At 44.9% G+C, this 14193-nt stretch overlaps 1 protein-coding gene across 3 annotated transcripts in view; it reads right to left on the bottom strand.

The window, feature by feature from the left end:
• LOC149433924 (rhombotin-1) overlaps positions 1-14193 on the bottom strand; it is a 180249-nt gene that overhangs the window by 11852 nt on the left and 154204 nt on the right. For all 3 annotated transcript variants that reach the window (XM_089664282.1, XM_089664281.1, XM_089664283.1), the window contains exon 2: positions 13813-14026. In XM_089664282.1, coding sequence (XP_089520408.1) covers positions 13813-14026 — 214 coding nt within the window. The remainder of the gene's footprint in view (positions 1-13812; positions 14027-14193) is intronic.

Below are 14193 nucleotides of genomic sequence, written 5' to 3'. Positions count from 1 at the left end.
TCATAACCGGGCCTGGGCAATCCCTCCCTCATAACCGGGCCTGGGCAATCCCTCCCTCATAACCGGGCAATCTCTCCCCCATCACCGGGCCTGGGCAATCCCTCAAGGCCAATGGCTCGCTAAAGGCAGATTCAACAACCCTCCTCTCCAGGGCCTTCCTAGGAAGAGACTTAATTTCCTCCACCGTCACTCGCCAAGGACCGAAGCATTCTCAGACCACAAGCCGGGAGCTCACCTTGTTGGACCCTCAGGCCTCTCACTGGCCCACCATTCTCCCAGCTCCGTAGAAAAGGCCTAAACCAGGACTGAGAAATACCGACCCCCCCAGGCGGCTCCTCCGCCAGCATGCTACCAAAATTATGTTTCAGAAACATCAGAGAAAAGAAAACCACCGGAGTCACCATACCTAGGCCACCCATCCGCCTGGGAAGGTAGGTTACAGACCTCAGTCTTATCCTGACTGATCATTGAGCCAGAAGCCTCAGCATACTGCTCCATCACCGAGACCCCCTCCTCCTGCCTCAGCGTACTGCTTCATCACCGAGACCCCCTCCTCCGCCTCCTGCCTCAGCGTACTGCTCCATCACCGAGACCCCCTCCTCCTGCCTCAGCATACTGCTCCATCACCGAGACCCCCTCCTCCTGCCTCAGCATACTGCTCCATCACGAGACCCCCTCCTCCTGCCTCAGCATACTGCTCCATCACCGAGACCCCCTCCTCCGCCTCCTGCCTCAGCATACTGCTCCATCACGGAGACCCCCTCCTCCTGCCTCAGCATACTGCTCCATCACCGAGACCCCCTCCTCCTGCCTCAGCGTACTGCTTCATCACCGAGACCCCCTCCTCCGCCTCCTGCCTCAGCATACTGCTCCATCACCGAGACCCCTCCTCCTGCCTCAGCATACTGCTCCATCACCGAGACCCCCTCCTCCTGCCTCAGCGTACTGCTTCATCACCGAGACCCCCTCCTCCGCCTCCTGCCTCAGCGTACTGCTCCATCACCGAGACCCCCTCCTCCTGCCTCAGCATACTGCTCCATCACCGAGACCCCTTCCTCCGCCTCCTGCCTCAGCGTACTGCTCCATCACCGAGACCCCCTCCTCCGCCTCCTGCCTCAGCGTACTGCTCCATCACCGAGACCCCCTCCTCCGCCTCCTGCCTCAGCGTACCGCTCCATCACCGAGACCCCCTCCTGGACTGCTAGAGCGTCAGCTCCTCTGTACAGAGACTGATGGGACTGTGGGGGAGGGGACATTAGAGCATCAGCTCCTCTGTACAGAGACTGATGGGACTGTGGGGGAGGGGACATTAGAGTGTAAGCTCCTCTGGTACACAGACTGATGTGACTGTGGGGGGAGGGGACATTAGAGTGTAAGCTCCTCTGTACAGAGACTGATGGGACTGTGGGGGAGGGGACATTAGAGCATCAGCTCCTCTGTACAGAGACTGATGGGACTGTGGGGGAGGGGACATTAGAGCGTAAGCTCCTCTGTACAGAGACTGATGTGACTGTGGGGGAGGGGACATTAGAGCGTAAGCTCCTCTGGTACACAGACTGATGGGACTGTGGGGGAGGGGACATTAGAGTGTAAGCTCCTCTGGTGCAGAGACTGATGGGACTGTGGGGGAGGGGACATTAGAGCGTCAGCTCCTCTGTACAGAGACTGATGTGACTGTGGGGGAGGGGACATTAGAGTGTAAGCTCCTCTGTACAGAGACTGATGTGACTGTGGGGGAGGGGACATTAGAGTGTAAGCTCCTCTGGTGCAGAGACTGATGGGACTGCGGGGGAGGGGACATTAGAGCGTAAGCTCCTCTGGTACAGAGACTGATGTGACTGTGGGGGAGGGGACATTAGAGCGTAAGCTCCTCTGGTACAGAGACTGATGGGACTGTGGGGGAAGGGACATTAGAGCGTAAGCTCCTCTGGTGCAGGAATTGTGTCTCTGGGGTTGCGGTCGCCGCCCTCCCTCCATGCGGCCGCTCTCTCCCTCCATTATTCGTGAAGCGCGCAGTTGTCTCTCCGATTTGCCGCCATAAAAGGCGCGGCGTTCTGCCGTTCACACGGTGAAGTCCTCGGCGGCTCGCTCCGGGGGATCTGCGGAGAAGTTTCGGCGGGCGCCCCTTTTAAACCGCGTAACCAGCACTCTTCATAGGCGAGAGCCGTGCGTCCGGCGCGGTCGGTGAGTCGCGGGGCGCGAGGTTAAGCGCTGTCCGCCGTCCCTTTTGGCTTCAAAACGTTTCGCCGCGATCTGCAGTCCGTTCTTCTCTGCACACAAATGGAAAAAAAACTCGCATTATCTTCCGCCATCAGCGCCGCGGAATCCGGAGCCCCTGAATCCCACGTCGTTCCGTCGCGTCTTCCGAGATAAAAGCGCCGGTTTATTGCGTCGGATGCGAATGCGATAAATACAGACAAACGGCTTCGGACATTTTTACGGTCGCAGATGAGCGGATTGAAGGCGAACAAAGAGCTGGAGATCGCTGAATAAATCATCGACAAATGCTTCTTCGGAGCCGAATTTTGACCCCATTTTCTGACGCCCTCAAACTATGGGGGGCGGTATTTATAAAAGAATCTGTATACGTCTTCATTCTGTACAAATGAACACCCCCCTCCTTTCACATCAGAGCCCCCCCACCCCCCTTCTTTCACATCAGAGTCCCCCACCCCCTCCTTTCACATCAGAGCGCCCCCACCTCCCTCCTTTCACATCAGAGTCCCCCACCCCCCTCCTTTCACATCAGAGCCCCCCACCCCCCTCCTTTCACATCAGAGTCCCCCACCCCCCTCCTTTCACATCAGAGTCCTCCACCCCCCTCCTTTCCCATCAGAGTCCCCCACCCCCCTCCTTTCCCATCAGAGTCCCCCACCCCCCTCCTTTCACATCAGAGTCCTCCACCACCCTCCTTTCACATCAGAGCCCCCCACTTCCCTCCCTTCACATCAGAGTCCCCCACCCCCCTCCCTTCAGATCAGAGTCCCCCACCCCCCTCCTTTCACATCAGAGTCCCCCCTCCACCCCCCTTTCACATCAGAGCCCCCCACCCCCCTCCTTTCACATCAGAGTCCCCCATGTCCCTCCATTTGCATCAGAGCCCCCCACTCCCCTCCTTTCACATCAGAGTCCTCCCCCCCTCCTTTCACATCAGAGCCCCCACCCCCTCTTTTTGCATCAGAGACCCACACGCCCAGGGGCGGACTGACCATTCAAGCACTCGGGCACTGCCCAAGGGCTCGGGGTCAGTAGGGGGCCCCATGAGATGCCCCTGGTACCTTTTTTTATAGATTCTTTAGGGTGTGCTTTGACACAGGGGCCCCATGAGTTGTCAGTCCACCCCTGCCCACGCCCCTCCTTTCACCTCATAAGCCTCTTCAGACCTCCCCTTTGAAATATCAGAGTCCCACCTTTCACATCAAGCCCCCCTGTTCACATTAGAGCCCCCTTCACATCAGAGCCCCCCATCACATCAGAATTCCCCATTTCACATCAGAAGCTCCCCTTCCTTTAGAGTCCCCCTTTATGATCATAGTCTGCCTTTCACATCAGAGCCCCCCTCCCTTCATATAAGAGTCCCACCTTTCACATTCGAGCTCCTCCATCACATCAGACTCCCCCCCCCTGTTAACATCAGACTCCCCCCCCCAATTTCATATTAGAAATTCCCTGCCATTCCCATCAGAGTCCCCCCTGTTCACATCAGGAGCCCCTCTTTCACATTATAGCTCCCCCTTCACATCAGAGTCCCTCTTTCGAGTCGAATTCAAATTTCGTCCTCATTTCAGATCCGTTACTGTTGTAATTCGGATACATTCGCATCTTCGCATCACGTGACCCAATTTGAGTTTGGAACGAATCGCACCGCGCGTCTGGCTGCAAATGTTTTTGGCGATTCCTCTTCTTACAACCGCAGAGAATCCTCATTCGGCGCCGGAAACAAAAAAGATCGGCTAAAGAAATCCGCACCTCGCCTGTTACGCAAAAAAAACACGAACGCGTATCAAAAAAAATGGCGGCAAACGTTTTCAGCCGACACATTTTACATCTGTCTCTGGGCTTGTCTGCTCCACCGTACATTACTTCCACCGGGATCCCCGAGCAACACAACCAAGGACCAACCTTCGGCCTTCAAGCACTAAATAACGATAGCGCCTGAACAGCGGCGCGTTTCCCCGCGGATCTTTTCTTCGAAACCTTCGCCAGGCGGGAATTTTCATGCGACGCCATTATTAAAAAAAAAAAAATCAGATTTTCGTTTTTTTGACTGAAATCACAGAAAGTCTCGGAAAGTTCTAATCGAGGCGTTTAGCCGCCTTGAAGAACGCGTCTCGGAAGTCGCTCGGCGCCGTCCCTCGCACGCGAAGGAAGAAGGTTGGAGAGAATAAAACGGCGAGGAGTTCCAAGGCCGGCCGACGCGTTCTAAAGTCGCTCGCTTGATGTTCAAAATAGATGGCGGCCTTTGTGAGGCTTCGGATCCGGAGGATTCAGATCTCACATCACACGGCGCCGGCGCTTTCACAGGCGGGAAAAAGGTGCAAATTTCTGCGACTTCTCCCGTTATGCCGAGTGGCTGCTTTTTATTTTTTTAATTTATTATTATAGACATACTTTATATATATATTTTTTTTATACGTGGCGCCCGGCGGGGAAAAATGCGAGTCACCGTACGCAAATAATACAACCTCATTGAGGGAAAATAACCCCCCCCCCCCGTACTGCAGGCGCTGAGAAAGCCGCCATTACCTTTTATTTATTTTTTATTATATACATACTGTCTATATATATATATATTATTTTTTTTTTTTTTTTTTTTTTTTTCATATGTGGCACCCGAAAATCTGCAAATAATACAGATTTTTTATTATATACATTATATATATATATATATAATTTATATATATATATATATATATAAAAATTTATATATATATATATTATTTATATATAAAAAAATATATAATAATATTATAAATAATATATATATACTTTAATATTTATTTATTATATTATTTATTTATTTTTTTAATACGTGGCGCCTGGCGGGGCAAATCCGCAAATAATACAACCTCATTGGGGGAAAATAACGCCCCCCCCCCCCCGTATTGCAGGCGCTGAGAAAGCCGCCATTACCTTTTATTTATTTTTTATTATATACATACTGTCTATATATATATATATTTTTTTTTTTTTTTTTTTTTCATATGTGGCACCCGAAAATCTGCAAATAATACAGATTTTTTATTATATACAGACTGTCATATATATATATATATATATATATATATATATATATATTCTTTTTTTTTTCCATATGTGGCACCCAAAAATCTGCAAATAATACAGATTTTTTATTATATACCTAATATATATATATATAAATAATTTATATACATATATATATATAATTTATATATAAAAAAATAATATAATATTAATATTATAAATAATATATATATATTTTTTAATACATATTATATTATTTATTTATTTAATACATATTTTCTTTTTTTTTTTTTTTTTTTCCATACATGGCGCCTGGCGTGGGAAAATCCACAAATAATACATTTTGGGAAAATTAAAAAATGCCCCCTCCCCCCCCCCCCCCGCACTGCAGGCGCTTAGAAAAGCCGCCATTACCCTTTAAAAAATTGTTTTTATTATATGCTCAGCGGCAGAAAATCTGCAAATAATACAACCTGATTCGGGGAAATAAAAACTGTATACATGGCGCCCGGCGGGGAAGATCCGAGTTGCCGTACGCAGATAATACGACCTCATTTTCGGAAAATAAAAAATTATAATGAAAATAGCGAAAGGGTTAAAGGGCGGCGGCGGCGGCGGGAGGGCGGGGTTAATAGTCAACAAAACTTGGCGCTTGTTTTATGCGATCGCATGACCGCCATGTTGACCTTCTATTACAGCGCACCGATTAAAAGATGCAAAAAAAAAAAAAGTAATGGCGCCTTTCTCAGCGCCTGCGAAAAAAATAATTTGAGGCGTTTTTTTATTTTTATTCTTTTTTTCTTTTTTTGGCTGTTTTTAAAAAAAGTTAAAAAAAAAGTTGAGACCTGAAGATTAGGCAAAGCTTGAGGTGACTGTTCTATTCTTTTCTGTTCTATTCTATTCTATTCCTTTAGTTTCTTTTCTATTTTATTCCATTCTGTTTTATTCATGAAAATTATCCTCCGAATTTCTATTTGGAAGGAAACGAGCCGCGCTGATCTAGTCGCCGATTTTTTTTTTTTTGCAGATCTAGTTGCTAAATTTTTTTTTCCGCAGATCTAGTCACCTATTTTTTTTTTTTCGCAGATCTAGTCGCTGATTTTTTTTTTTCTGCAGATCTAGTCGCTGATTTTTTTTTTCCGCAGATCTAGTCGCCGATTTTTTTTTTCCGCAGATCTAGTCGCTGATTTTTTTTCCCGCAGATCTAGTCGCTGTTTTTTTTTTTTCCGCAGATCTAGTCGCTGATTATTTTTTTTCCGCCGATCTAGTCGCTGAACTTTTTTTTCTCAGATTTAGTCGCCAATTTTTTTTTTTTTTGCAGGTCTAGTCGCTCAATTTTTTTTTCTCAGATCTAGTCACCGATTTTTTTTTTCCGCAGATCTAGTCGCCGATTTTTTTTTTCCCCATATCTAGCCGCTGATTTTTTTTTTACAGATCTAGTTGCCGATTTTTTTTTTCGCAGATTTTTTTTTTTGCAGATCTAGTCGCCGATTTTTTATTTTTGCAGATCCAGTCACCTATTTTTTTTTTTTCGCAGATTTAATCGTCGATTTTTTTTTTTCCGCAGGTCTAGTCACTATTTTTTTCCGCAGATCTAGTCACCGATTTTTTTTTTCCGCATATCTAGCCACTGTTTTTTTTTTTTTTACAGTGCTAGTCGCCAATTTTTTTTTCGCAGATTTTTTTTTTCGCAGTTCTAGTCGCCGATTTTTTCTTTTGCAGATCTAGTCACCTTTTCTTTTTTTTTTGCAGATTTAGTAGCGGATTTTTTTTTTTTTGCAGGGCTAGTCGCTGAATTTTTTTTTCTTAAATCCAGTCGCCAATTTTTTTTTTTTCACAGATCTGGTCGCTGAATTTTTTTTTCGAAGATCTAGTCGCCAATTTTTTTTTCTTGTTCCATTGTACAGAGTAACAGCCAGGCGATATGTAATTGTATAAACGGCGTCCATTACCCTCCTCCTGCGTCCATTCCCCTCCTCCGGCGTCAAGGTCGTTCGCTTCTATATTGCGACGGTCGCCTTGCGCTGCAGCAAAATTGCCAAAATCCTAAACAGCTGGTCAGCCGTCGTCGCGGTTCGCAGTGACGGAACATCCGGGGTAATTAGTCTCCTCTGCCGCCATCGCCGCGAACGCGTTTGGTGAAATAGATTGGAGGGGGGAGGGGGGACACGGGCGAGCTGCGGGCCCCGGGTCCTCCGTGACAAGAGCCGTTATAAATCATTAATGGTCATCTCCTTGAAGGAGTAATAATGGCGATCGTTCTCCAAAGGACAGAGGTCGTCTATCTAGTCTCTCGGAAATGTCAGGGTCTTAAATTCATCTTCCGTATTAGACTCGTGTCAACAGCCGCGACCGCGCTCCCCGCCTGCGGAATTAGACTTCCACCAACAGCCAACCGCGGGGTTTACTGGGGCGCTTGTTGCTTTTTCGGAGGACTCGGGAAGGGGGGAGGGGATAAAAAAAAAATACTCTAATTTTTCCTTTGATAAATTAGGAATAGTAACAAAAAAATGCCAACTAAAAAAAAAAAACAAAACAAGTTCTTTGATTTAAAAAAAAAAAAAATTTCTTTCATTATTAAAAAACGAACTTTTTTTTTTTAACCAAAGAAATTTTTTTTCTATATATCAAAGAACTTGTTTGATTAAAAAAGTTATTTTATTTAAAAAAAAAAGTTCTTTGATTTAAAAAAAAACAAACAAACAAGTACTTTGATTAAAAAAAAAAAAAAAAGTTCTTTGATTTAAAAAAACAAAGAACTTTTTTTTTTAAATCAAAGAACTTGTTTGTTTGTTTTTTTTTTAAATCAAAGAACTTTTTTTTAAATCAAATAACTTTTTTTTTTTTTAAATCAAAGAACTTGTTTGTTTGTTTTTTTTAAATCAAAGAACTTTTTTTTAAATCAAAGAACTTTTTTTTTAAATCAAAGAACTTGTTTGTTTGTTTGTTTTTAAATCAAATAATTTTTTTTTCTTTTAAATCAAAGAACTTTTTTTTCTTTTTTTAAATTAAAGAACTTGTTTTTTTTTTTGTTTTTTTTTTAAATTAAAGAACTTTTTATTTTTTTTTAAATCAAACAATTCTTTGATTTAAAAAAAAACAAACAAACAAGTTCTTTGATTTGAAAAAGAAAAAAAGTTCTTTGATTTAAAAAACAAACAAACAAGTTCTTTGATTTAAAACAGAAAAAAGTTTTTTGATTTAAAAAAAAATTAAAAAAACAAGTTCTTTGATTTAAAAAAACAGACAAACAAGTTCTTAGATTTGAAAAAGAAAAAAAAAAGTTATTTGATTTAGAAAAGAAAAAAGTTTTTGATTTAAAAAAAAATTAAAAAAACAAGTTCTTTGATTTAAAAAAACAGACAAACAAGTTCTTAGATTTGAAAAAGAAAAAAAAAAGTTATTTGATTTAAAAAAGAAAAAAGTTCTTTGATTTAAAACAAAAGAAAAAAACAAGTTCTTTAATTTAAAAAAAAAAAAAAAGTTCTTTGAGTTAAACAAACAAACAAACAAACAAGTTCCTTGATTTAAAATAGAAAAAAAAAGTTCTTTTCATTTAAGAAAAAAAAAAGTTCTTTGATTTAAAAAAAAAAAAAAACAAAGAACTTTTTTTTTTCTTAAATCAAAGAACTTTTTTATATTTTAAATCAAAGAACTTTTTTGTTTGTTTTTTTAACTCAAAGAACTTTTTTTTTTTAAATCACACAAGTTGTTTTTTTGTTCTTTTTAAAAAAAATGAAAAGTTATTTGATTAAAAAATACAACAAAAAAAGTTCTTTGATTTAAAAAAAAAAAAAAAGTTCTTGGATTTAAAAAATTTAAAAATGGAAACATTTCTGGCATGATCCAAAAAAATCCAGACGGACAATGTTTTAATATCTTTCCACAATGCCTAAAACCGTTTCCTCGCTGTTTAGAATTTTATATCCATAACTGATGTGCATGAAATTTACAGTGAGGAATACAGCGAACTTATTTTCTGTATATACACGATATTGCCCCAAGTATTGGGCCGCCTGCCTTCCCACCACATGAATGCAGATGAATGAACAGGAAGCACTCAGGGATTTCACGTTTTGTTCACAAATTGAAGCATAGAAAACACAGTTTACTATGCTTCAGAAAGGAATGGAGGCAGGAGCGGTACCAATCAATTACTGTGTTCATTCGGAAAAGGAAGGTGCCGGTAAATGACAAGTATTTTTACATATATTTGTAAACGCATTCCAAAAATGTAGATTAAATGTATTTTTAAAGACATGCAGTATATTTGAAAATGCATTTTTTAAAATATTTTTCATATATATTGTAATAGAAATGCATTTCAACATAATATATATATATTGTTTTTTTTTGTTTTTTTTAATATTCCTCCCAAATATATTGACATATATTTGAAATACTACAATTTTGGCCGAATTCAATATATTTTAATACATTATATATATATATATCTATCCCGGATGTAGATACAATATACAGGTGAAACTGGAACAATGAGAATCTGGTGCCTTCATTCATTCATTCATTGATTTCAGTGCAGCAACTTAAAAGGTGACACTAATATATGAGACTCATTCCATGCAAAGCAAGATAGTTCCAGCCGTGATTTGTCATCATTGTGATGATTATGGCTTACAGCTCATGAAAACCCCAAATCCACAACCTCAGAAAATGAGAATATTCCATGCAATCAATAAAACACGGATTGTACATAGAACAATATCGCACCTCTGAAAAGTAGAAGCTGCATATGTACTCAGTACTTGGTTGGGGCCCCTTTTGCAGCAATTACTGCCTCAATGCGGCGTGGCATGGAAGCTATCAGCCTGTGGCACTGCTGAGGTGTTATGGAAGACCGGGATGCTTCAATAGCGGCCTTCAGCTCTTCTGCAAGTTTGCTGGCCAATCAAGCACAGTAATCCCACGGTCATTGAACCAGGTTTTGGTGCTTTTGGCAGTGTGGGCGGAGCCAAGTCCTGCTGGAAAATGAAGTCAGCGTCCCCATAAAGCTGGTCTGTGGAAGGAAGCATGAAGTGCTCCAAAATCTCCTGGTAGACGGCTGCGGTGACCCTGGACTTAATGAAGCGCAGTGGGCCAACACCAGCAGATGACATGGCTCCCCAAATCAACACAGACTGTGGAAACTTCACACTGGACTTCAAGCATCTTGCAGTGTGTGCCTCTCCATTCTTCCTCCATACTCGGGGTCCTCGGGCCTCTCCATTCTTCCCCCATACTCGGGGTCCTTGGGCCTCTCCGTTCTTCCCCCATACTCGGGGTCCTTGGGCCTCTCCGTTCTTCCCCCATACTCGGGGTCCTTGGGCCTCTCCGTTCTTCCTCCATACTCGGGGTCCTTGTGCCTCTCCGTTCTTCCTCCATACTCGGGGTCCTTGGGCCTCTCCATTCTTCCCCCATACTCGGGGTCCTTGGGCCTCTCCGTTCTTCCCCCATACTCTGGGTCCTTGGGCCTCTCCGTTCTTCCTCCATACTCGGGGTCCTTGGGCCTCTCCGTTCTTCCTCCATACTCGGGGTCCTTGGGCCTCTCCGTTCTTCCTCCATACTCGGGGTCCTTGGGCCTCTCCGTTCTTCCTCCATACTCGGGGTCCTTGGGCCTCTCCGTTCTTCCTCCATACTCGGGGTCCTTGGGCCTCTCCGTTCTTCCTCCATACTCGGGGTCCTTGGGCCTCTCCGTTCTTCCTCCATACTCGGGGTCCTTGGGCCTCTCCGTTCTTCCTCCATACTCGGGGTCCTTGGGCCTCTCCGTTCTTCCTCCATACTCGGGGTCCTTGGGCCTCTCCGTTCTTCCTCCATACTCAGAGTCCTTGGGCCTCTCCCATTCTTCCTCCATACTCGGGGTCCTTGTGCCTCTCCATTCTTCCTCCATACTCGGGGTCCTTGGGCCTCTCCGTTCTTCCTCCATACTCGGGGGTCCTTGGGCCTCTCCGTTCTTCCTCCATACTCGGGGTCCTTGGGCCTCTCCGTTCTTCCTCCATACTCGGGGTCCTTGGGCCTCTCCGTTCTTCCTCCATACTCGGGGTCCTTGGGCCTCTCCGTTCTTCCTCCATACTCGGGGTCCTTGGGCCTCTCCGTTCTTCCTCCATACTCGGGGTCCTTGTGCCTCTCCATTCTTCCCCCATACTCGGGGTCCTTGGGCCTCTCCATTCTTCCTCCATACTCAGGGCCCTTGGGCCTCTCCATTCTTCCTCCATACTCGGGGCCCTTGGGCCTCTCCATTCTTCCTCCATACTCGGGGTCCTTGTGCCTCTCCGTTCTTCCTCCATACTCGGGGTCCTTGGGCCTCTCCGTTCTTCCTCCATACTCGGGGTCCTTGGGCCTCTCCATTCTTCCTCCATACTCGGGGTCCTTGGGCCTCTCCATTCTTCCTCCATACTCGGGGTCCTTGTGCCTCTCCATTCTTCCTCCATACTCGGGGTCCTTGGGCCTCTCCATTCTTCCTCCATACTCGGGGTCCTTGGGCCTCTCCATTCTTCCTCCATACTCGGGGTCCTTGTGCCTCTCCATTCTTCCTCCATACTCGGGGTCCTTGTGCCTCTCCATTCTTCCTCCATACTCGGGGTCCTTGTGCCTCTCCATTCTTCCTCCATACTCGGGGTCCTCGGGCCTCTCCATTCTTCTTCCATACTCGGGGTCCTTGGGCCTCTCCCATGTCCAGGATCCGTCTGTGTGTGGTGGCTCTTGATGCACTGACTCCAGCCTCAGTCCACTCCTTGTGAAAGTCCCCAACACTATTGAATGGCCTCTTCCTGACAATCCTCTCCAGGCTGCGGTCATCCCTGCTGCTTGTGCACCTTTTTCTCCCACACTTTTCCCTCCCACATAACTTTCTATTAATGTGCTTTGATACAGCACTTTGGGAACATCCAACTTCTTCTGCAATTCCCTTTTGAGGCTTTCCCTCCTTATGGAGGGTGTCAGTGATGGTGTCAGGTCAGCAGTCTGTCCCATGATTGTGATTCCTACTGAACCAGACTGAGAGACCATTGAAAGGCTCAGGAACCCTTTGCAGGTGTTATGGCTGAATGAGCTGATTAGAGTGGGACACTTTGAGCCGAGATTATTCCACCTTTTCCCAATATTCTCATTTTCTGAGATTGTGGATTTGGGGTTTTCATGAGCTGTAAGCCATAATCATCACAATGATGACAAATCACGGCTGGAACTATCTTGCTTTGCATGGAATGAGTCTCATATATTAGTGTCACCTTTTAAGTTGCTGCACTGAAATCAATGAATGAATCAATGAATGAATGAAGGAATGAAGGAATGAAGGAATGAAGGCACCATATTCTCATTGTTCCAGTGTCCCCTGTACACACACACATATATATATATACACTGCATGTCGAAATGCATTTTATATATTAGAAAGTATCTGAAAAATATTTTTAAAAGTATTTTTTTTTTCCATATAAAAAAGTCATTTTAACATATATTTGTAAACGCATTCCAAAAATGGAGATTAAATGTATTTTTAAAAATATTTTTCATTTATTTTGTAATAAAAATGCATTTCAACATACAGCATATATACTTTATATACTTTATATATTTTGTATATTTTTACAATATTCCTCCCAAATATGTTGACATGTATTTGAAATACTACAATTTTGGCCGTATTCCATATATTTAAAAATATATTTAATTAAATAAATAGATATACTGTATATAATTGAATTATATTGAATACGGCTAAAATTGTAGAATTTCAAATACATGTCAATATATTTGGGAAGAATATTTAAAATATATATTTAGAAAATATATTTTGCTACCATGTGGGTGGTGGGGAATGCAGACATTTGAAACTTCCAGAAGTGTCAAATACCAAAACATCCTAGAAAGGCCTCAGCACTGGGTGGGCAGTGAAGGGTCAGCAGTGAAGGGCCGGAAATGAGGGGCCAGCAGTGAAGGGCCGGAAATGAGGGGCCAGCAGTGAAGGGCCGGAAATGAGGGGCCAGCAGTGAAGGGCCAGCAATGAAGGGCCAGCAGTGAAGGGCCAGCAATGAAGGGCCAGCAGTGAAGGGTCGGCAGTGAAGGGTCGGCAGTGAAGGGCCAGCAATGAAGGGCCGGCAGTGAAGGGTCAGCAATGAAGGGCCAGCAGTGAAGGGCCGGCAGTGAAGGGCCAGCAGTGGCAGTGAAGGACCAGCAGTGAAGGGCCAGCAATGAAGGGTCAGCAGTGAAGGGCCAGCAGTGAAGGGCCAGAAGTGAAGGGCCAGCAATGAAGGGCCGGCAGTGAAGGGCCAGCAATGAAGGGCCGGCAGTGAAGGGCCAGCAATGACGGGTCGGCAGTGAAGGGCCAGCAGTAAAGGGCCAGTAACGAAGGGCCAGCAATGAAGGGTCGACAGTGAAGGGCCAGCAGTGGCAGTGAAGGGCCAGCAGTGAAGGGCCAGCAATGAAGGGTCGGCAGTGAAGGGTCGGCAGTGAAGGGCCAGCAGTGGCAGTGAAGGGCCAGCAGTGAAGGGCCAGCAGTGGCAGTGAAGGGCCAGCAGTGAAGGGCCAGCAGTGGCAGTGAAGGGCCAGCAGTGAAGGGCCCCTTAGTGGAGACCTTAGTGCTCTTACCGTAAGTAATCCCTGCGGCAGAGTATGAGATTTGCTTTTGTGTAGAGGGTGGAGCCGACCTCGCCCAATCGGCAGTCGCAGCAGGCGCACTTCAGGCAGTCTTCATGCCAGTACTTGTCCAGCGCCTTGAGCAGGTAGCGGTCCTTGATCTTCCGGTTGCACCCGGCGCACCCTTTCTGCTTTCCCTTCGGCTGGACTGAGAGCATCGGCACTCCTAGAGGAAGAGAAGAGAACGTCACACTCTGCGGGGGGGAGGGGCTGACAACTACTGACAACATTTCAAACCATTTCTACAATTGGATGGACTGAAGACTGATCACCTGACCAACTGAACGCCCAATCCTGTGCAAGGGAGATAAAAAAAAAAGCAGAACTTTTTTC

The sequence above is a fragment of the Staurois parvus genome, unplaced genomic scaffold (genome assembly GCF_062004578.1).
Source record: "Staurois parvus isolate SC_StPar_1 unplaced genomic scaffold, SC_StPar_1.0 ptg001878l, whole genome shotgun sequence".
In the NCBI taxonomy this organism is placed as follows: domain Eukaryota; kingdom Metazoa; phylum Chordata; class Amphibia; order Anura; family Ranidae; genus Staurois; species Staurois parvus.
The sequence above is the reverse complement of the archived record's forward strand: the minus strand, read 5'-3'. Positions and strand labels throughout refer to the sequence as shown.